Below are 24,078 nucleotides of genomic sequence, written 5' to 3' on the forward strand. Positions count from 1 at the left end.
CAGTTATGGTGTCTGAAAAATAACTCCTAAATCGATCTGGTGTTCAAGGGGTATGATAATGAGCAGTCAATCAATTATATTTATTGAGCGCTTACCGAATAAAGAGCACTGCACTAAGCACTTGGGAGAGTACAGTATAACAAATGGTAATACATATGGAATCTCAAGAAGCAGCCCGGCCTAGGAGTCTGGAAGTCAGAGGACCTGATCTATCAGGCTTGGCTTCTGTGTGACCTTAGACAAGTCACTTAACTTTTTTGTGCCTCAGTTACCTCACCTGTAAAACAGGGGTTAAGATTGTGAGCGCTATGGAGTACAAGGGACTGTGTCCTACCTGATTATCTTGTATAATAATAATAATAATGGCGTTTATTAAGCACTTACTATGTGCAAAGCACTGTTTTAAACACTGGGGAGGTTACAGGGTCGTCAGGTTGTCCCACGGGGGGGCTCACAGTCTTCATCCCCATTTTACAGATGAGGTCACTGAGGCACAGAGAAGTGAAGTGACTTGCCCAAAGTCACACAGCTGACAATTGGCGGAGCCGGGATTTGAACCCTTGACCTCTGACTCCAAAGCCCGGGCTCTTTCCACTGAGCCACGCTGCTTCTCTATCCACCCCAGCATTTAGTACAGTACCTGGCACATAGTAAGCACCTAGCAAATTCCATTTTTTTTTTAAAAAAGAAAGCATCAATCATTTATTAAGTGCTTATTGTGTGCAGAGCATTGTACTAAGCACCTGGGAGAGTAGAACAGAGTAGGTAGATACATTCCCTACCAACAAGGAGCTTATTCTCAAAGGGGAGACAAATTATGGATAGGTACTGAAGTGTTGTGGGGCTGAGGGTGAGGTGAATAAAGGGTTCAAATCAAAGTGCAGTAAAATGTATTTTTCTTTTCTGACTTTTATAAGGACCTTAATTTCATGTAGCAGTTATATTCTCAAAGCTCTGGTACATTAATTATCTCAGAACACCCAAGCGAGTTAGGAAAAGACAGGAATCATTTTCCCAACAAAGCCAAGGTATAGAGAGTTAAGCGACTTTTCTAAAATCACCTGGCAAGCTAATTGCAGAACTGAGACTAGAACCCAAGCTCTCGGATTCCCGAGCCCATCGTCTTTCCACAGCACCATCCTGTTTCCTTCTATCATCTGTGTTTGCTGGGCATTTCATTCGCTAGTAGCTGTGGTTTGAGCAAACCACACACACTTCGGACTTGTTAAATTTGAGGCCAGAAAGTCTGAAAACTTGTTTCTGGTATCTTAGAACACCTGTCAGATGAGGAATGGGAGTCTGTAACAATAACAATGTAGGAAGGATTTTTTTTTCTTTTTGATAGTGAAAATCCTGAAAGCCATCCTCCGTTACTGAAGCAATACCAGCAGTTCCGCTGTGGAACGGCATTTTCTACTTACGGGACATAAATACTTTTTTGTTCATTTAAAAATGTTAGCCAGTAAGCTTCACCATAGTCTATTTTAAAGGTTCAACCAACAGAATCATAATTTTTGTGTTGGCATCGTCCTCACGGTCTTCCAAATGCTTAATCAAAGTAGAGATCATTTCTGCTAACCCTACTGTGCTCACCCAAGCACTGAGTACAGGGCCATGCATGGAGAAAGAACTCAAGGGATACTGCTGACTGAGTGATCAAATTTAGAAATTTAACATCAGAAACAGGGAGAGGAGAATTCATCAGGATCAGAGGTCAGTGTTTTGCCTTGAGCCTGTAGATTCCACTAAGACTGATTCTTCCAAGAATTTCTTTCTAATAGAGTTTTACGTAGTGTTTGATGGACATTAAAAAGAACCATAGGTGATTCATTTGTATGCATAGATTTGTATACACTACCTAAATGCTGTTTCTACCAATTAATGTCTTAACTGGCTCTAAATCTTCATTTTCCTGCCTTCCCTTTAGTCTGTAAACTTGTGGGCTACACTTATCCTATTGTATTGTACTCTCCCAAGTGCCTAGTAAGGTGCTGTGCATGCAGTAAGTGTTCACTGATTAATTACACCCTTTTCTCCCCCTCTAGACTGTAAGCTCATGGTAGTCAGGGAATGTGTGCATTATATTGTGTTGTACTCTCCCAAGTGCTTAGTACAGTGCCCTGCACACAGTAAGTGCTCAATAAATATGATTGATTGATTGATTGATTAATTGCTCATGCCAGTTGAACTCTTCAAGCGCTTACTACAGTGCTGTGCATACAGTAAGTGCTCAATAAATACGACTGAATGAATGAATGAACGTACCTGACTTCGTAGGACACGTAGATGTGACCAGCACTATCAAGCAGTATCACTGTCAAACATTTGATACCTTCAGAAGTGAGTCTTGGAGAGGTGACAACACAATCACAGGGTGCCAAAAAAATGGAAGAGAAGCTTAACCTTGGAAGAAGTTGGCTCCTATGGTAAAAGTGTTAGCTTTTCAACTTCCTTTTACTGCTCAGCCTGGGTGTCAAAATTAAAGGAACTACGTGTGCTCTGGTCTTTTGGTGACCGCAGTTAAATTTGGGAAGAATTCAAGGTAAATCTAGTAAAACTCGTTTAACAATAGTCACGGTAAGGTTACCTTCCTTCCTGTTGAGTGAGAACCGTCTCCGATTGTTTCCTGTTTAACTCGGATGTGGTTTGATTGTACTTGTTTTAGGTTTTTTGGGCTTTTTAACCTACTTTCTCCTTCCCGTAATATGTACTTGGGTTACTGGTATTGTTTCATTTTACCAGCAGTCCTTTCATAAAACCAAACCAAAATCCAGAGATCTAGGGGACTTATTTGCAAAGATATCACTTAGCACTAGATTGAAGATTCATGGTTAAAGAGATGTACTAGTTAAGTTCTTTTCTGTATTGTATCTTTTGGGTTTAGTATAAACAGTTACAATAGAGGAATGCTCTTTATTAATCTGATTCCCATGCTAAAGTTAATACTTTCTAGTGCCATGTGTTAAGGTGAGAGCGTGCCTTAAGTCTATTACTCGTAAACGTTTCATTACTTAGCCAAATACTGTGTATTTTCTTAAGCCTGCCTAGTTTAGTTATAGGAACCATTGCTAAGTACATAGTCAGTGAACCTTGAAACATTTTCCCATTCAGTTTAGAAATAGTGCAGCCTGGTGGGATGTATTCCAGAGTGGAAGTTCTTGTCTTCCCTCGACCAGGAGTTGTTTTAGTCAAGTCATTTTATCCTTTCTTATCTTGAGCTTCCCTGCAGGGCAGCAGGATAGGGATGGTAACCTGAGCCCCCTTCTTATTTTCCAATTTTTTGGAGAGGATACATTTTGCCCTGTTTGTTGTTGTCTTCGTTAAGATTTCAAGGACTATCACCACCTAATAATAATAATAGCTGTGGTATTTAAGGGTTTACTATGTATTGCACACTGTGGTAAATACAGTGTATCGGATGCAGTCCCTCTGTCACGTAGGGCAGAAACAGGTAATTGCATCCCCATTTTACAGATGAAGAGACTGAGGCCCAGAGAATTGACTTACTCATGGTCATTCAGCAGGCAGGCGGCAGAACCGGGATTAGAACCCAGGTCCTCTGACTCCCAGCCCTGGGCTGTTTCCACCAGAGTAGAGCACAGCCGGATCCCCCAACCAGAAAAAGACACATTCCCTGCCCACGCTGAGCTTCCAGTCTATCAGTCAATCAATCAATCAATCGTATCTATTGAGTGCTTACTGTGTGCAGAGCACTGTACTAAGCGCTTGGGAAGTACAAGTTGGCAACATATAGAGACGGTCCCTACCCAACAGTGGGCTCACAGTCTAAAAGGGGGAGACAGAGAACAAAACCAAACATACTAACAAAATAAAATAAATAGAACAGATATGTACAAGTAAAATAAATAAATAGAGTAATAAATATGTACAAACATATATACATATATACAGGTATATATACATACAGGTATCATCATCATCATCATCAATCGTATTTATTGAGCGCTTACTATGTGCAGAGCACTGTACTAAGCGCTTGGGAAGTACAAATTGGCAACACATAGAGACAGTCCCTACCCAACAGTGGGCTCACAGTCTAAAAGGGGGGAGACAGAGAACAAAACCAAACATAGTAATAAAATAAAATAATATATACAGGTATATATACAGGTATAAACATATATATATATATATACACATATAACATCTGATTAAAATCATATGTCCCATAAAGGACAATCCCATAGTACCTCACTAACGTGGACTAATCAGCAAAGGACCAAACCGGATTACATATATACAGACATATAGACATATATACAGTCTAGAGGACAGGGAACATGCCTGCCGCCCGTGGCGTGTCACAGTCTCCCAAACACTCAGTCCGGCACTCCGCACATGGGAAGCGTGGAATCGCCAAGCCTGGGGAATGCGCCAGGCTCCTTGTTCCACAACCCACCAACGTTAGCTGTGGTGCTCCTTAGCCTAGGGTCTCTCTGGGGCTACCCCCCAAGCCCTGTGATGGGGTGAGTATCTTTGATCGGCCAGAAACTCATGGCTACTTCTGAGGGCGTATTCCAGTTCAGAAGGGAAGGTCTGGCCCAGATTAGGCTTGTTTTTGGATTAGGGACTGCACACGGGGTCCATTCCTTTTCATGGATCCCCAACCTAGGAGCTACCATTTTCTCCCTCTCCCACCCCCTTGTACATCCACAGGGCTGTACACATACAAGCAATGTGGCCTAGTGGTTAGACCGTGGTCCTGAGAGTCAGAGGACCTGTTCATTCATTCAGTTGTATTTATAGAGCGCTTACTGTGTGCAGAGCACTGTACTAAGTGCTTGGGAAGTACAAATCGGCAACATATAGAGACGGTCACTACCCAACAACGGGCTCACAGTCTAGAAGGGGGAGACAGACAACAAAACAAAACAAGAAGACAGGTGTCAATGCCATCAAAATAAATAGAATTATAGCTATATGCGCATCTTGAATAAAATAGAGTAGTAAATATGTACAAATCAAATAGAGTAATAAATGTGTACAAATATATACAAGTGCTGTGGGGAGGGGAAGGGGGTGTCCTTCCTAAGGGGGTTCCTATCCCTGCTCTGATGCTTGTCTGGTGTTTGATCTCGGGTAAGTCACTTCACTTCTCTGTGCCTCAGTTACCTCATCTGTGACGTGGGGATTAAGACTGTGAGCCCTATAAGGGACAGAGACAGTGTCCAGCCCTATTAGCCTGTGTCTATCCCAGGCCTTAGTACAGTGCCTGACACATAGTAAGCGCTTAGCGAGTACCATTTTAAAAAGGGGGTGGGGGGCAGCAACGTCTGTGGCTTTACACAGAACCATCTCCCCATGGTCATTGAAGAGAATGGGGCTCAGTGTTAATAAAAATACAATAAGAGGTTCAGTCCCATCTGCTCCCCTTGTAGAAGTGCTCTGCTCTCTCAGCTTCCTCCCGCTTTAGTGACCCCCACTGCTGCTATAAATAGTTGGTGGAGTGACTTTTAAAGAAGCAGTATGATGTAGTGAATAGAGCACAGGCCTGGGTGTCAGAAGGTCATGGGTTCTAATCCTAACTCCCCCACCTGTCTGCTGGGTAACCGTGGACAAGTCACTTTACTTCTCTGGGCCTCAGTTACCTCATCTGTAAAATGAGAATTGAGACTATGAGCCCCACTTGGGACAGGGACTGTGTCCAACCTGATTTGCTTGGATCCACCCCAGCGCTGAGTACAGTGCCTGGCACATAGTAAGCGCTTAACAAATACCATAACTATTAGTTATTATTGTTATCGTTACCCAGTTCTGTTTCCTGGGGAGCAGAGGGGCTGACTTTTCATTTCGAGCCCAAGGGCCAAAAGGGATCAGAGATTTTATGGGTGAATGAGGAGTGGAAGGAGGAAGGCTTCAAAGAGCCAAGAGGCCAAAAAGCTCCCATTTGGGGTCTTTTCAGGCCCCGATTGGAAACTCACAGATGTTATTAGAAAAGCAGCATGGCCTAGTGGATAGAGCACAGACCTGGGAGTTAGAAGGACCTGCGTTCCCATTCCAACTCTGCTATTTGTCTGCTGTGTGACTGTAAGCTCATCCTCTAGACTGTAAGCTCATTGTGGGCAGGGAAAGTGTTGGTTTATTGTCATATCGTACCCTCCCGAGCGTTTAGTACAGTGATCTGCACACAGTAAGTGCTCAGTAAATAGGATTGAATGAATGAAAGATGACTCTCAGGCAAGTCACTTCACTTCTCTGGGCCTCAGTTTCATCACCTGTAAAACAGGGATTACAACTTTGAGCCCCAGGTGGGAGATGGACTGTGTCCAACCTGATTAACTTGTATCTACCCCAGTGCTTAGTACGGTGTCTGGCACAGAGTAAGCACGTAACAAATACTGTAAAAAGAAAAAAAGACCTGGGATGAGCGGGGCCGGGAGACTGGCTCAGAGAGCTGTAGAGCCATCACCCCTGTTGAGAGGGCACCTCTGCGTGGGACCTCAGCTTATTTTAGCAACAGGGAGTGCTAATTTAACATGTGGTTTACCTGGAGTTCCAGAAAGAGGTCTCTCCCAAAGGTAAAGACCACTCTTTTGTTACTGTGATAATGAAAGTTTGATGAGAGAATTCTCCCTTGGCAAAGCAGTTGCTCGGTTTTCATTGTCTTTGTGTTTACTAATTCACAGCATTAGTAATCCGGTTTGTTCCTTCGCTGATTAGTCCACATTAGTGAGGTACTATGGGATTGTCCTTTATGGGACATATGATTTTAGTCAGATGTTATGATCTTGGATGTAGTTACTACATTAAGTGAAGTATCTCAGCTTGTCAGACATGATTATTGTTCAATATGTGTTGGATTGCACTAACCAAAAATTAATTAATGATGGTGTTAAGTGTAAATATCCTGGATGCTGCAAGCATTAATGGATTTCTGGGAACTAGTTGTTAGGAAATGAGGAGGAGAAACATAGTCTTCCGTAAATCTTGATCCTTAATTGGTAAATTATAAAATGTTGCCACTAAGAATTAGAACCCAATTCGTGTTTTTCCTTTTTATGTGGCTCTTGTGGTTTATCACGGCAATCCCTCAATGGAATTATAGCTCTATAATGTAGTTATTTGACTGGGAAGCTTTCAGTGCGGTAGTTCTGGTTAAAATTTAAGGGTATTTGGGTGAGTGAAAGGAAAAGCTTAGGGTAAACCTCTTTAAATCCATAAGCACTCCATTATGTTACCAGTAGCTGCGACCCTGAAAGGCCCCATAGCCCTTTTTTTCCCCCTCATAGAAATATTGTTTCTTAGACTCGAAGAATCTCAAGATTTGTCTTAGGTTATAAGTACCTAGGGAAGAGAGGAGTGATGACTCTTCATTTTATTCAGCATGTGGGTGGTTACAGTTGCTTTCCAATGAAAATATTTTCAAACTTCTGCTTGGCCAGCTGCCTTGCAATTCACCCATTTCACTGTTGGTTCTGAGAGAGGGAAAAGGAGGCTTGCTCTGCCCGCTTCACCTTTATACGACTTGTCAATTCTTTGCGGTCCTAATGTGATCTGGAAAAGTCCAAAACGTGTGAAGTAGTGAGACATGATGGAAAAGCCTTGCCTTCTGCTCCTCTTCTTTTTGTGCCAATGAACCAGGACAGAGCAGCGTACTTCAACAAATCTGCATGAATTGTCTCAGGCCTCCGATCAACCGGTAGGTCGGTGGTATTTATTGAGCACGGAACTATATGTGGAGTGCTGTACTAGGAACTTGGGAGAAAACAATTCAGTAGAGTTGGTAGATGTGATCCTTGCCTCAAGGAGTTCAGTCTAGAGAGAGAGCAGCAGAGTATAGGGATATATACATATTGCAGTGGGACTGGAGTGGAGTTTCAGAGTGCTCAAGTGGTGCAGATACAAGTGCATAGCTGACCCAGAAGGGAGGGTGGAAAAGGTGGGGAATTAAGAAGTTAGCGAAAGCTGCTACTTTTTTTTATAAGTGGAATTTGATTAGCGCTTACTGTAAGCCAGGCACTGTACTTAGCACTGGAGTAGATACAATGTAATCAGTTTGGACACGGTCCATGTCTTACATGGGGCTCACGATCTTAATCCCCATCTTCCAGATGAGGTAATGAGGGCCAGGGAAGAGACTTGCCCAAGGTCACACAGCAGACAAGCGGTGAAGGTGGAATTAGAACCCACGTCCTTACTTCCAGGCCCAGGCTTTTTCCATCATCAATCGTATTTATTGAGCACTTACTATGTGCAGAGCACTGTACTAAGCGCTAGGGAAGTACAAATTGGCAACACATAGAGACAGTCGCTACCCAACAGTGGGCTCACAGTCTAAAAGGGGGAGACAGAACAAAACCAAACATACTAACAAAATAAAATAAATAGAATAGATATGTACAAGTAGAATAAATAAATAAATAAATAGAGTAATAAATATGTACAAACATATATACATATATACAGGTGCCGTGGGGAAGGGAAGGAGGTAAGATGGGGGTGATGGAGAGGGGGACGAGGGGGATGGGAAGGAAGGGGCTCAGTCTGGGAAGGTTACACTACACCATGCTGCTCTGCCCATAAAAGAGATTCATAAAACATATTTCAGATGGCTTGGGTAGAACCTCCCTGGTCTGGAGACGAGGTGGAGAAGGAGGTGGGTGGGTGAAAGACCCAAAGAAGGAGTGCCCGAAGAGATAGAAGGAGAACCAGGAGAGGACAGTGTCACTGAAACCAAGATTGAATAATGTTTCCAGGAGAAAGGGATTCTCCATGGTATTGAAGGCAGCTGAGAAGTGTAGGAGGATTAGGATAGAGTAGAATCCTTTTTTTGTTTGTTTCATGGTATTTAAGTGCTTATTAGTTGCCAGGCACTGTAGTAAATGCTGGAGTAGTTACAAGGCTGGACACAGTCCGTGCTCCCCCATGGGGCTCGCATTCTTAATCGCCATTTTACAGAAGAGGTAACTGAGGCACAGAGAAGTGGAAGCGACTTTATTTTATTTTGTTAATATGTTTTGTTTTGTTGTCCGTCTCCCCCTTCTAGACTGTGAGCCCGCTGTTGGGTAGGGACCATCTCTATATGTTGCCAACTTGTACTTCCCAAGCGCTTAGTACAGTGCTCTGCAAACAGTAAGCGCTCAATAAATATGATTGAATGAATGAATGAATGACTTGCCCAAGGTCATACAGCAGACAAGTGGCAGAGCCGGGGTCAGAACCCAGATCCTTCTGATTCCCAGGACCGCTCTCTACCCCATTGGATTTACAAGGTGGTTTTTGTGATCATGGAGAGGGCAGTTTCTGTGGAATGGAGGGGGCAAAAGCCAGATTGTAGCTGGTCAAGAAGAGTAAGTGGTGGTAGTACTCAAACAGAAACTCTTTATCATCGGCTTTAAAACACTCAATCACCTTGCCCCCCTCTACCTTACCTTGCTGCTCTCCTACTCCAACCCAGCCCTCCTCTAGTGTCAGCCTACTTGCCGTACCTCCATCTCGTCTATCTCACCGCCGACCTCTCGCCCATGTTCTGCCTCTGGCCTGGGACACCCTCCCTCTTCATAACTGACAGCTACTCTCCCCACTTTCAAAGCCTTATTGAAGGCACACCTCCTCCAAGAGGCCTTCCCCAACTGATCCCTCATTTCCTCTTCTCCCGTTCCCTTCTGCGTCGCCGTTGCACTTGGATTTGCACCCTTTATTCATCTCTCCCTCAGCTCCCAGCAATTATGTTTGTATCCTTAATTTCTTCATTTATATTAATGCCAGCCTCCTCCTTTGTACTGCAAGCTCATTCTGGGAAGGGAATGTGTCTGTCGACTCCGTTCTATTGTACTCTTCCAAGTGTATAGTCCAGTGCTTTGCACACAGTAAGTGTTCAGTAAGTACGATTGATTGATAGACAAACTCGACGGGTTTGTACAGGAAAGGCAGGATGGGGTGATTGCTAGATGGTGCCATGGAGTTAAGGAAGGAAAGGTAGGATAAGGGGATTAATGAGCAGGTTTGAAAGCAGCAGGGTAGGAGCCAAAATGCTATAGTACTTATGCTAGGGCACATATACACAAGCCATTTCTTCCAAACGGAAGGCCACCCTCAGCCCACTTTATTCCATAGAGGTTCCTATTGTCAAACAAATGATCCCTAATTCCCTCACCAGGTCTAGAAGGGAAAAAGCATGTGTTATGGCAGAAGTGAGGGTAATTGGTATGAGGATGTGTGAATATTTGTATGGGAAGTTTATGAGTCTATGAAATGGGGTGTTTTAGAATGTCTCTGTTTGAGTTTGTTGGAATGTGGCCAAATCTGTGTGGGTGTAAGCATGTATTCATCCTTTCATAATCGAAGCAAAGCCCGTGCACTTCTCTTACTCTGTTTATATGTTCCTGGAGGGCAGGGATGGTGCTTATGGAAATAATTTTGCACCAGCCCCAGAACAGGCCTATGAATATGGGCCTGAGAGTCGAAGGACCTGGGCTGTAGTTGTCACACTGCCAATTGCTTGCTGTGTGACTTTGGGCAAGCCACTTGACTTCTCTTTGCCTCAGTTGCCTCAACTGCAAAATGGGGAATTCAATACCAGTTCTCCCTCCGACTTTGACTGTGAGCCCCAAGTGGGACGGGGCTAGTGGCCAACCTAATTAACTCGTATCTACCCCAGTGGTTTGAACAGGGCGTAACACATAGTTAATGCTTGATAAATGCCATTATTATTGTTGTTATTATGAGCAGATAGGCAGGACAGAGACCTTTTTAATGATGAACAGTAAAATCATGAGGATTTAGAAGTGCCGCGATTAGAAATTTATGGATTGCCAGTCTAAAAGTCAAAACCTTTTTTATGAAGTAGTCATTGTCCCTGATTCCTCTGAGCAATGAGTCGATGGATGAAAGAAAAATTTAAATTTCCAGCAGTGAGTGGAGCATAGTGTTTCATAAGCTGGTGGAGAAGCAGCATGACTTAGTGGAAAGAGTCCGGGCTTGGGAGTCAGAGGTTGTGGGTTCTAATCCCAGCTCTACCACTCATTGGCTCTGTGACTTTGGGCAAATCACTTAACTTCTCCGTGCCTCAGTTACCTCATCTTTCAAATGGGGATTAGGACTGTGAGCCCCACGTGGGACAACCTGATTACCCTGTGTCTACCCCAGTGCTTAGAACAGTGCTTGGCACATAGTAAGCACTTAACAATTACCATCATCATCATTATCATCATAAGAGCAGGAAAACGGTGCTGTAGTGGATGCAGCGAAGGATCACACAAAGGAACAGACATCCTGCACAGGCGGGACTGTCCTGCTTTTCAGGACTTTCCACTGAAGAAGCCTAGAGTGAGACGCACTGTCAATCAGTCGATCAGTCATATTTATTGGGCGCTTAGTGTGGGCAGAGCACTGTACGCCCTGACATGCAAGCTGTCAGCGGTCAGCTCTCCACCGTGCCTTGCCGCCCCCGTACCTGGGGTCGGGGTGAGGACCGCAGCATTTCCTGGCAAGGCTGGCGTTCGGCCGGCCTGGGTGACCTGAAAAATTGATGCCAGCCAAATTGGCGTGTATGTAGAGAATTGGCAATCCCACTTCTAACTGCATATATATGTTTATGCAGACCGATTCATTAAGATCGCTGAACCAGGACTGAGTGCATACATAAATGAGAGTGTTTGCCCTGTGTGCAAGCCCAGGGGTAAATCCATTATATGGGGTGGTTATTGAAAAGGGCATTCTGAAAGTTACAAGTTCATTCAAGGACAGTATCTTAGTGAGCTTGTGGTCAAACATCAGGGGGCCGTGAGGCTGGTGACTTAACAGGAAGACTGGAGGGGGGATTATGAGGCTGGATGTTTATCTTTCCTAATTAACCTATCTCCACAGCATGTCTAACTATTATTATTATTACTACTAATAATAATCTCTCCCTGTTATTATTATACTTGTTAAGCAGTTATCACTTGCCAAAAACTGTAATAATAATAATAATAATGATGATGATGGCATTTATTAAGCGCTTACTATGTGCAAAGCACTGTTCTAAGTGCGGGGGAGTTTGCAAGGTGATCAGGTTGTCCCACATGGGGCTCACAGGCTTAATCCCCATTTTACAGATGAGGGAACTGAGGCCCAGAGAAGTTAAGCGACTTGCCCAAAGTCACACAGCTGACAGTTGGCGGAGCTAGGATTTGAACCCATGACCTCTGACTCCAAAACCCGTGCTGTTTCCACTGAGCCACTCTGCTTCTCTACTGTACTGTATCTGTAGTAGATACAAGGTAATCAGGTTTTACCCATGGATGATCTGTACAGTCCAGGAGCTGATCTTACAGTCCAGAGAATGATCTTACAGTCTAGGGGATGATTTTACAGTCAAGAGGGAGAGCTTACAGTCTGGAAGATGAGCTTACAGTGTGGAGGACAAGTTTACAAACTGTTTTACAGATGAGGAAACTGAGACACCGAGAAGCTAAATGACAATAATAATTATGGCATTTGTTAAGCGCTTACTATGTGCCAGGCACTGTCCTAAGCGGTAGGCTTGCCCAAGGTCAATGGCAGCCAAGTGGCAGAGCTGGGATTAGGTATAGGTCCTCTGATTCTCAGTCCCGGGCTCTTTCCGTAACTGTGAGACGAAAGCTAGTCGTTGATTTCTTGACAGAGGGTAGTAAATAGAGTTGCACTTTTATCCATGAGGAGTAATTTGGGAATGTTTTGGTAGTGAGATTCTGGGACTGGTTAAAAAGCGGATCTTTAGATCTCATTTTAAGCCTTGAATTTGTTTGGCTTTGTAAACATTTCAAAATCATTCTTTTATTTACCACTTGTGAATCTTGAACATTTTATGTTCAAAGACATCTCACAATCCATATTAAAGGAAGGAAGGATTTACTAGCTGACTCTGAAGTTGGATTCTTCTGTGTAATACATTAGGTTTGATCACCGCCTCTTTTCTTTGCATTTGTTTAAACCGTTACTGTTGTAGTTGTCACCCCATTCACACTGACCATTTAACAAGATTTGTTTGTATCCACTCCAGCCCTGAGTACAGTGCCTGCCACAAAGTAAGCGCTTAACAAATACCATTATTATCATCATCATCCTCAACAAAATGTCATCTTTCAGTCATTAATGGAAGTTGATAATTAGTATCTTGCATTTCTAGATTTTGTCAATTGTGCTTGCATTCTTTAATCAAGCGCTTAGGGCAGTGCTGGCACATAGTAAGTGTTTAACAAATACCATCGTTATTAATCATTACTTACTATGCTTTGTTTACTGGTTATACTTTTGGACTTCTATTTTTAAGTTATCCTAAAAGTTGAAATGCTTTATATTCATTCTTTTATATTATTCTGCAGCACTGTTGTTTGATGACTATCATTTTAGGGGGCATGAAAATATATTAAAGTTACGGTCCCTACTCAGATTGGGAAACTTAATTGTTTGGCAGGTGGACTAAAATAAATGCTGTGACCCTCTTAGTTTAGACATAATTCAGGAAAAGGAGAGGAATCATTATAATAATCTAAGGGTGGCCACGGGGCTAGTTCTAATGTTGGGCCTTTTAGTCAAGAAGGGGATGGTTTCTGCATTTACAAACCAGGGCAGGTTTGTATTTTATTAATATGGCACTCCGGTGCTGATGAGAGAGAAGCTTGTGTTTTTCCCGAGCATTGACGAAAATCATTGAAGCGGCTGGCTATTGGAGAGCCCGTTTGGAACAGGGACTGTTAAGCGCTTACAATGTACCAAGCTCTGTTCTAAGCGCTGGGATAGATTCAAGGTTATCAGGTTGTCCCACGTGGGACTCAGAGTCTTAATCCCCATTTTGCACATCAGGGAACTGAGGCACAGAAAAGTGAAGTGACTTGCTCAAAGTTACACAGCTGCCAAGTGGCGGAGCCTGGATTAGAACTCACAACCTCTGACTCCCAAGCCCGGGCTCTTTCCATTAAGCCACGCTGCTTCTCTGTAAAAAATGGGGATAAAGACTGAGCCCCGTTTGCGACATGGACTGTGTCCAACCTGATGATCTTGTATCTATCCCAGCTCTTAGTACAGTGCCTGGCATCTAGTAAGTAATTGAATAAAAACATGGGCTGAAGGTAGAGTCAGAGTGTACAAGTGCTAAGGGAGTTGATGCAACTGGGGTGTGGTGAATTCATTTGGGAAAGACTTCCTGAAGGAGGTGGGTTTTTTTGTTTTGTTTTTGTTTTCGAGAGCTTTATAGATGGGGTGAACTGTTGTCTGGTGGGCTTGTGGGGAAAGGAGTTCCAGGTTGGGGAAAGAACACAAAGTAAGGATTGGAGGTGGGAGGGAAAGCATTTAGTACAGTGCAGCACAGCATAGTGGCTCGAGCATGGGTTTAGGAGTCAAAAGATCATGAGTTCTAATCCCGACTCTGCTGTGTGATGTGGGGCAAGTCACTTCACTTTTCTGTGCCTCAGTTACCTCATCTGTAAAATGGGGATTGATATCATGAGCCCCACATGGGACAGGGACTGTGTCCAACTCGATTTGCTTGTATCTGCCCCAGCGCTTACTATAGTACCTGGCACATAATAAGCACTTAATAAATACCATCATTATTATTATTCTTGATATACTATAATTATTTTATAGTATATAATTAATATATATCAATAATAATAAACCTTCGTTCAATGCCAGTGATTGATTTTTGAAACCATCTCTAAAACTGAGCCCATTCTTCTCCCCCTTTTAGACTGTGAGCCCACTGTTGGGTAGGGACTGTCTCTATGTGTTGCCAGTTTGTACTTCCCAAGCGCTTAGTACAGTGCTCTGCACATAGTAAGCGCTCAATAAATACGATTGATTGATTGATTGGGTAGGGATTGTCTCTATTTGTTGCCGAATTGTACTTCTAAGCGCTTAATACGGTGCTCTGCATACAGTAAGTGCTCAATAAATATGATTGAATGAGTGAAGCAACTCATTTAATGGGCTCCATTCAGGTCCAACCAGATAAAAAGAAAGGGTCTTGGACTGCCAATCCTGCTCCTCTGCCTCCACACCCATCGGGGCACCAAATAATAATAATAATAATAATAATGATGATGTTGATGGCATTTGTTAAGCACTTACTATTTGCAAAGCACTGTTCTAAGCGCTGGGGGGGATGCAAGGTGATCAGGTTGTCCCACGTGGGGCTCACAGTCTTAATCCCCATTTTACAGATGAGGTAACTGAGGCGCAGAGAAGTTAAGTGTCTTGCCCGGGACAAATAGTCCCCTGTCTTGCCACTCCGAGTGTGGAAAACGCTGCAGGGTGGAGTGTTGTTTATTTTGAGAAATTTGGGAAGGCTCCGGTTGCCGCTGAACCTGTTGTGAGCGTTACCCCCCGGGCCACGAGGAGCCGCAGCGCCCTATCACTCTTATTTATCTTATTTATCTTATTTATTTATCCTGGTCTAGGGTTGGTTTGGGGTTTTGTTTCATCTTTCATCTTTCCCGACGTGCCATTTTCCAGCCCTCTCACCCCGAGCCCTTCCCTCTTGGGGACTGGGAACCGACTTCAGTTCTCATCTATGTAGAGAAGCAGCGTGGCCTAAGTGGCAAGAGTAAGGGCTTGGCAGACAGAGGACATGGGTTCTAATCCCAGCTCCGCCACTTGTCTGTTGTGTGACCTTGGGCAAGCCTCTTCACTTCTCTGAGCCTCCGTTATCTCATCTGGATTACGAGTGGGAGCCCCATGTGGGACAGGGACTGTGTCCAGCCTGATTACCTTGTACCTATCCCAGTGCTTGGCACATAGTAAATTTTAACAAATACCATTATTATTATTATTTTTCTCAGAGTTTAACTCTGTGCTCTGCACATTGTAGGCCCGTAATAAATTCTGCAACTACTTCTCTTTAGTAGTAGAACCAGCACCTTCGTCTGTAAAATAGAGATTAAATCCTAATAAGAGTAATAATGATGGTATTTGCTAAGTGCTTACTATTTGTAGAGCACCGTTCTAAGCGCCGCTGGACAGAGTCTGTGTCCCACATGGGGCTCACGGTCTTAATCCCCATTTTACAGAGGAGGTAACTGAGGGATAGAGAAGCTTAAGTGGCTTGCCCAAGGTCACACAGCAGACAAGTGGCAGAGCTGGAATTAGAACCCAGGTCCCTCTGACACCAAGGCCCCATGTTCTATCCACTGGGCCGTGCTGCTTCCCAAGTCCTACCCCCTCCTTCTTAGACTCTGAGCCCCATGTATCCAACCTGACCACGGTGTTTTACATTGCTTGGCAAAAGGTAAGCACTTTAAAAGTACTATAATTATAATACTATAATAAAAGTACTACAAATAATAATATTAAGACTGGAGATCATTCTAAATGTCCCAGAAAGTTGGAGAGGCTCCCAACTCCACATTTCTCTCTCCATCTCTTCTTCTCCCAGCAACTGAGAAGGAAGGGAATGATGCTCAGGTTTGGGATGGCGACTTAATGTCCTTACATATTTTGAGGGGGAGCGGTGGTAAGGGGGAAGGGTCAGTTTACTTATTCAGGATTTCCCAAGTCTGATTTTCCTGAACCAAAAGCAGTTCTTGGAGAGTAAGTTGGGCATCAGCTGAGTCTGGTTTATCTCCTTTCAGGCCTTGAATCAATCGATGATATTTGTTGAGTGCTTTCTCTGAACAGAGCACTGTATTAACTGCTTGGGAGAGTGCAGTAATGACAGAATTAGTGGACAGTTTCCCTGTCCGTAGCAAGCTTGTAGTCTTGAAGAGCGGTAGTGCTCAAATCTGTGGTGTGACTCTGCCTCTATGCCCCCTTGGCTAAACTACTTAAGTATTGCTTTACTAAGAGAAACTGAGGGTAATGTGTCTTATTTGTTTTAGAGATCTCTTGAATTACTTCAATAGAAAGAGTTTGATTATGGTCTTAATTGATATGACCCTTTGTGGCATTTTAGTTCTCCATTCTAGGTGTCTTAACTGCCTCCCTACCTACCAAAGCTCTTGTGAGAGAATATTACGAGTGGAATGCTGTGGTTGTGTGGGTTTTTTGTTTTCATTTCTCTTTTTTTAAGTTGGGGGTAAGGTCATGGGCTAACCATCATCTAACTGGTCATCAATTAACTGTTAAGAAGAGCTGCGATTTTCTTGGATTACATCTCTTTTTTGTGGGTTTTTAGGGTCTGACCTCCCTCTTCCCCCATCCAGGAGACTTCAGAGTATTTATTAGATTTTTGCAGATATCCAAAGGGAATAATCTATCAATCAGTGGTATCTATTGAGCGCTTATTAGGTGCAGAGCACCGTACTAAGCGCTTGGGAGAGTACATCACAGCAGTTTGCAGACATGTTCCCTGCCCACAGTGAGTTTACAGTCTACACCAAGCTGTGAAATGCGACAAATTCACTTCCAACCAAGTGGCTATCACTTCCATAGTCAAGGCCTTTGAGGTTTAGTGAATTTTTAAAGGTCCAACTCCGGATAATTAGCTAATATTTCTAGAGATAATAATAATAATAATTATGGTATTTGTTAGGTGCTTACTATGTGCCAAGCACTGTTCTAAGCACTGGGGTAGATTCAAGGTAATCAGGTTGTTCCACTTCAGGCTCACAATCTTAATCCCCATTTTACGGAAGAGGTAACTGAGGCACAGAGAAGTTAAGCGGCTTGCCCAGGGTCACACAGCAGCCAGTGGCGGAGCTGGGATTAGAAGCCACATCTTCTGACTGCCAAGCCTGTGCTCTTCCCACTAAGCCAAGCTGATGAAAATGGGGTTTTCTGCCACGGCCTTGCTCAGAAGTATTTTTTAACACTCAGGTCATGTGGTGATCACTCTTTTGGTCAGCTGTCAGTCGACTACCATCGTTGAGCTGGAGGCCTGAAGGGGTTAATGCAGTTTGGAAGCATCCTCAGCCTTAGGACCCAGGAGAATCACCAAGCAGAACCTCAGCCCGGGGGGCTTGTGGTCTATTTGTGTGAACCGTTAATTTGAATATCAGGCTAATGAATCTCTGTTCAGCCAGGCCCAATTCAGGTCTTCAGTTAGGGTAGGATTTGTTTAATGCCTTGCTCAAAGATTTATTGTGCGCAGAATCAAAACCAACAGAAAGGAAACCTCGTTATCTCTTCGGTTTATCTTACAGTTTAGACTTCAGTTAGACCTGCAGAAGAGCAGTTACTCCCTGGGTTTGTCAGGAAAACTTGAGCTTGCTTTGTAGGCACAGCATTTGGTAAATATTAGCCACCTGTAACAAAAAACATAAGCACGTCATTTGGTGGCAAAATCTGCTGTCTGCCTTTTTTTCTGAGAAGATAACGCCAAAATGTTCTCCAGGTCACAACGATCTTTACATCCGAACTGTCATTTCTGATTTGAAGTGGGATTTATCATCATCATCAATCGTATTTATTGAGCGCTTACTATGTGCAGAGCACTGTACTAAGCGCTTGGGAAGTATAAATTGGCAACATATAGAGACAGTCCCTACCCAACAGTGGGCTCACAGTCTAAAAGGGGGAGACAGAGAACAAAACCAAACGTACTAACAAAATAAAATAAATATAATAGATATGTACAAATAAATTAAATAAGTAAATAAATAGAGTAAAAAAAATATGTACAAACATATAGACATATATACAGGTGCTGTGGGGAAGGGAGGGAGGTAAGATGGGGGGTTGGAGAGGGGGATGAGGGGGAGAGGAAGGAAGGGGCTCAGTCTGGGAAGGCCTCCTGGAGGAGGTGAGCTCTCAGTAGGGACTTGAAGGGAGGAAGAGAGGAAGGATTTATCTCTATTAATATGGTATTGAAGCACTTACTGTGTGTCAAACACTCTTCTAAGTGCCGGGGTAGATATGAGTTAATTCCGACACAGTCCCTGCTCCACATCATCATCATCATCATCAATCGTATTTCTTGAGCGCTTACTGTGTGCAGAGCACTGTACTAAGCGCTTGGGAAGTACAAGTTGGCAACATATAGAGACAGTCCCTACCCAACAGTGGGCTCACAGTCTAAAAGAGTCCACATAGGACTCTCAGTCTAGGAGGGAGAGTAGCTATTGAATCACAGTGCTATAGATGAAGACACTGAGGCACAGAGAAGCGAAGCGACTTGCCCGAGGTCACACAGCACACAAGTGTCAGAGCTGGAATTGAAACCCAGGTCCGGTGAGCCCCAGACCCGTGCTGTTTTTATCGGGCCATACTGCTCATCTAATATGACTTCATTGAAATGAGATTTAAGTATGTTATCTGTTTTTTAGCAACTGGGGATTCTTTGAAATCTAAGGTTATGTGGATTCAATGGAGAGGTAAAAATGAAATTTCAGCATTCTCGGAAATTGTTCTAATTCATTTGCGGTTGCAAGGTGCAGACTGAAGAGATTCCTTAGGACTGTGACTTCCACTCTAGTTAAGCCTCTCGGTGATAATTCTGAGTTTTATGGATTTAATGTCCCTAATGCTTTGCTAATTCACAAATTTTCAAGGCTGCTATTGTATTTAAAGTGAGTCAATTTGCAGTTTAGTGTCCTTATGTTATAGCTCTTCTTCTGTAAACTGGCTGTGCGCATGGAATGTGTCTGTTATATTGTTTATTGTACTCTCCCAAGTGCTTAGTATGGTGCTTTGCACATAGTAAGTGGTCCTTAAATACTACTGGGAAGTAAAATGGGAATTTCATTACCTGTTCTTCCTCCTACTAAGTGCTGGGGAGGTATAAAGCAAGCAATTATAGCTTCCTCATGTCCTGGGTAATTGGGTAATTTTCCAATTGCTTAGTATAGTTCTCTGCGTATGGCAAACACTCAATGAAGGCCATTGATCAGTGTTTTACTGAGTAAGTACTGTTACTACTACTACTCCCTTGTGCCTCAGTTGTTTCATCTGTAAAATGGGGATAAGACACCCGCTCACTCTCCCTTTCAGATTGTGATCCCCGTATGGTTATGGCGCTGTGACTTGATTGTGATAATAATAATAATAGTAATAATAATGGCATTTGTTAAGCGCTTACTATGTGCAAAGCACTGTTCTAAGCGCTGGGGGGGATACAGGGTGATCAGTGTGTCCCACGTGGGGCTCACAGTCTTCATCCCCATTTTACAGATGAGGTAACTGAGGCACAGAGAAGTTAAGTGACTTGCCCAAGGTCACACAGCAGACATGTGGGGGAGCCGGGATTCGAACCCGTGACCCCTGACTCCAAAGCTCGGGCTCTTTCCACTGAGCCAGAAGCAGCGTGGCCTAGGAGAAAGACCATGGGCCTGCGCGTCAGAAAGCCTGTGTTCTAGTCCCAGCTCTGCCTCGCACCTGCTGTGTGACCTTGGACAAGTCACTTCACTTCTCTGTGCCTCAGTTCCCTCATCTGCAAAATGGAGATTCAATCCCGGTTCTCCCTCCACCTTTACTAGGAGCCCAGTGTGGGGCCTGATGATCTCGTGTCTACCCCAGCGCTTTGAACAGTGCATAGGTGCCACGGTGGGCAGAGGACCAGGAGGCTGGGTGCAGGGACAGGGAAGCAGAAGTCTAAAACAAGAAAGCAGCATGGACTAGAGGATAGAGCACAGGCTTGGGAGTCAGAAGGAGCTGAATTCTAATCCCGCTTCTGCCGCTTGTCTGCTGTGTGACCTCGGGTGGGCCACTTCAGTTCTCTGGACCACAGTTACCTCATCTGTAAAATGGGGGTTAAGGGTGAGACAGGAACTGTGTCCAACCTGATTAGCTTTTATCTACCACAACGCATAGTACAATTCCTGGCAATCAATCAATCAATCAATCGTATTTATTGAGCGCTTACTGTGTGCAGAGCACTGTACTAAGCGCTTGGGAAGTACAAATCGGCAACACATAGAGACAGTCCCTACCCAACAGTGGGCTCACAGTCTAAAAGGGGGAGACAGAGAACAGAACCAAACATACCAACAAAATAAAATAAATAGGATAGAAATGTACAAGTAAAATAAATAAATAAATAAATAAATAGGGTAATAGATATGTACAACCATATATACACATAGTAAGCACATAGTAAGCACTTAACAAGTACTATTAAAAAAAATGCTCTGCGAATCAGACTAAGAGGCTGATATTGGAGGACTGCAGAAAATTCAGAGGGATGCAGTCCTCCCAAATGAATTTTACCTGCGTAGTTTGGTCCATGGTAATTTTAGGATGACTTCTGCCGTTAGGCTTTCCATGTGAAGAACCAGAGGCCAAAAATAGCTTTGGTCCCGGAAAAAAAATCTCTTCAAAAACTCACTTAGGGAAAACAGGGCCCTGTGTGCTGTTAGACAGCTTCCTTTTCAGCCGTTAAGGATCAATCATGCTTTTACAAGACTTTATCAGTGGAGTAAATGACTATAAAAGGAATTTTCAAATTAATTGGTGTGCCCTTTTCATCTGATTCTTTTAGACAAAGTCAAGCATTAGATGTTTCATTAAACCGACTGAGACTCTGGAGAGATCTCTTGAGATAAATAAGCAGAAGGGGAAGAAAAGGGTGCAGAAGAGACCCAATTACAAAAATGTTGGTGAGGAAGAGGAAGAGGAGAAAGCACCTGAAGAAACGCAAGAAGACTCTGAGAAATCTAAAGGTACAGAGGGTAGTACAAAAGGCATCAAGACAAGTGGGGAGAGTGAAGGTGAGTATACCAATGAATAAAAACCATGCTGACTTTGTGTAACATTGATTTGGATGATAGTTTTTCATCCAAATTTCCCTCATTAGTGGCCCATGTATGCTTTTTGTTCATTTGTTATACTTGATGCGTATTTGCAAAATAAGCCAAATCATTGATTCTTTCCTTTTGCTTTCAAGAAATGATTCTGGTTTATTTTTCACCTCCCCATCATGCAGAGTTTAAGCTACCTAAAATCTGGGAAAATGTATTCCTGTCTGTGGAAAAAATTTACATGTGGAATGTTTTGCGCACGTGTTTTGAGCACCCAGTCTGCATACATTTCCCAACAGTGATAGATGCTTCTCAGCTTCACCTACATCACTGCATAAGAGGAGAAGATATTTGGTGGCTGGGTATTTTGGGCTTGTTTTTTTCCCTGTAAATGAGTGTGGTCAGAGTACACATCCAGTGTTGTGAAAACCCTTTTAACAGACATAAACACTTCTGCTAATTTATGGGTGTGTGTGTCTTAATCTTTAGAATCATCTTTCTGGATTACTGAGCCAGTAGGGGGTGATCTCTAACAATATTTCTCAGTTCCTTGTAAAATAAAATGATGTTTTTTCCAAAGTCCATCTCTGAAGCCTTAAATCAGTGATTAATAAGAAGTTATTTTGAATCTGCTACTTCCCCCCCCACATTCTCACCTAGCTCTCACCAATATTTTGGCTGTTGTGATTTCTTTGGGTAATGGCCTGCAGATGACACAATCACACCTTGATAACTTGAAAGAAGACTACTAGAGGGTATCTTTTAAAAAAAAACAATTTACACATCGTAGGTTCTTTTGATTCAAAATATAGAAGCCATTTTTGGTCATAGAAAATGTATGATTTGGCCTTGCCAAATTTTTATACCTTGGTCTTAGAGAATAAAAGGACACGCTTGCTGTGGGCAGGGAGCTTGTCTGCCAACTCTCTGATGTATTCTCCCAAGCGCTTCATACAGTGCTCTGCACACAGTAACAGCTCAATAAAAAAGATTGGTTGAAAGAGAATCTTGTGGAAACCTAACTAATGGAGGGAAAGTTGAGTGAATATAAAAGCCAAAAGATGGGGAGATGGACATGAAAATAAACTACACACAGGGGAATGGTAGAGCATAAGGGTATGTGTATAAGTGCTGTGGGGTTGGAGTGAATATTTAGTGCTTAAGGGTTACAGACTCAAGTGCATAGGTAACACAGGAGGGAGGGTGAATGAGAGAAATGAGGATTTAGGGAAGGCCTCTTGGAGGAGGCGTGATTTTAGGTGGGTTTTGAAGGCGGGAAGGGTGAAGAGAGAGGAAATTCCAAGGCGGAGGGAGAATGTGGACAAGGGGGCAAGGGAGTTGAAACTGAGGGACAGTGAATAGGTTGGCATTAGTGGAGTGAAGCGTATGACTTGGGTCCAAGTAGATCAATGAGAAGAGATTAGGAGAGGGAAAGCTGACTGAGTGCCCTGAAGCTGACGGTAAGGGGTTTCTGTTCGATGAGCTGGATAGGTAACCATTGGAGACTTTTAAGCATATTAAAGTTAACAGTATTACATTCTGAAAGGAATAAGAAAAGTCTGCTATGGAATTTTGTAGCTAAAGAAATGTTAAGCAACTTTATCCTCTCTGGGATACAAGTGGCTTATCTCTTCAGTGTCAATTCAAATGCAGATCTTTTTTTGGTAGAGGGCATTTCACAGCTTATTCAGAGAAAGAGGTGTTGTGAACTATGGGATTGGAGTGTGGAACTTTGTGATCAGAAGATCTTAGCCAACCCTTAAGAATTCACTGATGGAAGTAGTTTGAATAATTCTGGATCTTGATCTCAATATTACCCTTTAACTCTAAATTGCTGGTTGTGGTGACACTTCTAGCTCCAAACTAAGCTAGAAAAAACCTGAAGAAAGAAGAAGGAAAGCCAGCCCTGCAGCAACCTAAATCCTATAACTTGCTTTCCGTTCGCGATGCGGCCTTTAGAGACTTTAGGTTTCATCTTTTCAGCGGGTTCCCTTTCTGCCTTTAAGTAAATGCAGAATTCAAGCTGTGATTGACATGGTAAACGTTTTGGCCGCTCTAGCAATGAGAAACTAATGAGACCCTGCCTCAAATTGAAAATAAATTTGCAGAAACTTTGCTGAAATCGTTAGAGGCCTTTATGCAAGGTGGTTTATATATGGCACCAGATGATATTTGCCAGGTGGGCTCTAAGTTTGTGATTTGGGGATGAGGAGAAGGAGCTTTCTTCAGCATGAGAATCCAGAGACCCTTTCTTATTGATTCATTCAATGGTATTTATTGAACGTTTACTACTACTTCTAATAATAATGATGGTATTTGTTAAGTGCTTACTATGTGCCAAGCACTGTTCTAAGTGCTGGGGTAGATACAAGGTAATCAGGTTGTCCCACGTGGTGCTCATAGGCTTCATCCCCATTTTACAGATGGGGTAACAGGCACAGAGAATTTAAGTGACTTGCCCAAAGTCACACAGCTGACAAGTAGC

The 24,078-nt window shown here is 43.1% G+C and overlaps 1 protein-coding gene across 8 annotated transcripts in view; it reads left to right on the plus strand.

Moving 5' to 3' along the window:
* The window catches only part of CLEC16A (C-type lectin domain containing 16A), a 257,225-nt gene that overhangs the window by 49,317 nt on the left and 183,830 nt on the right, over positions 1-24,078 (plus strand). For 5 of the 8 annotated variants that reach the window (XM_038762218.1, XM_038762220.1, XM_038762219.1 and 2 more), the window contains one exon: positions 21,335-21,563. In XM_038762218.1, the coding sequence (XP_038618146.1) occupies positions 21,335-21,563 (229 nt within the window). The remainder of the gene's footprint in view (positions 1-21,334; positions 21,564-24,078) is intronic. The other 3 variants (XM_038762222.1, XM_038762224.1, XM_038762223.1) reach the window with 1 other exon arrangement.

This window comes from Tachyglossus aculeatus, chromosome 21, assembly GCF_015852505.1.
Source record: "Tachyglossus aculeatus isolate mTacAcu1 chromosome 21, mTacAcu1.pri, whole genome shotgun sequence".
Lineage (NCBI taxonomy): Eukaryota > Metazoa > Chordata > Mammalia > Monotremata > Tachyglossidae > Tachyglossus > Tachyglossus aculeatus.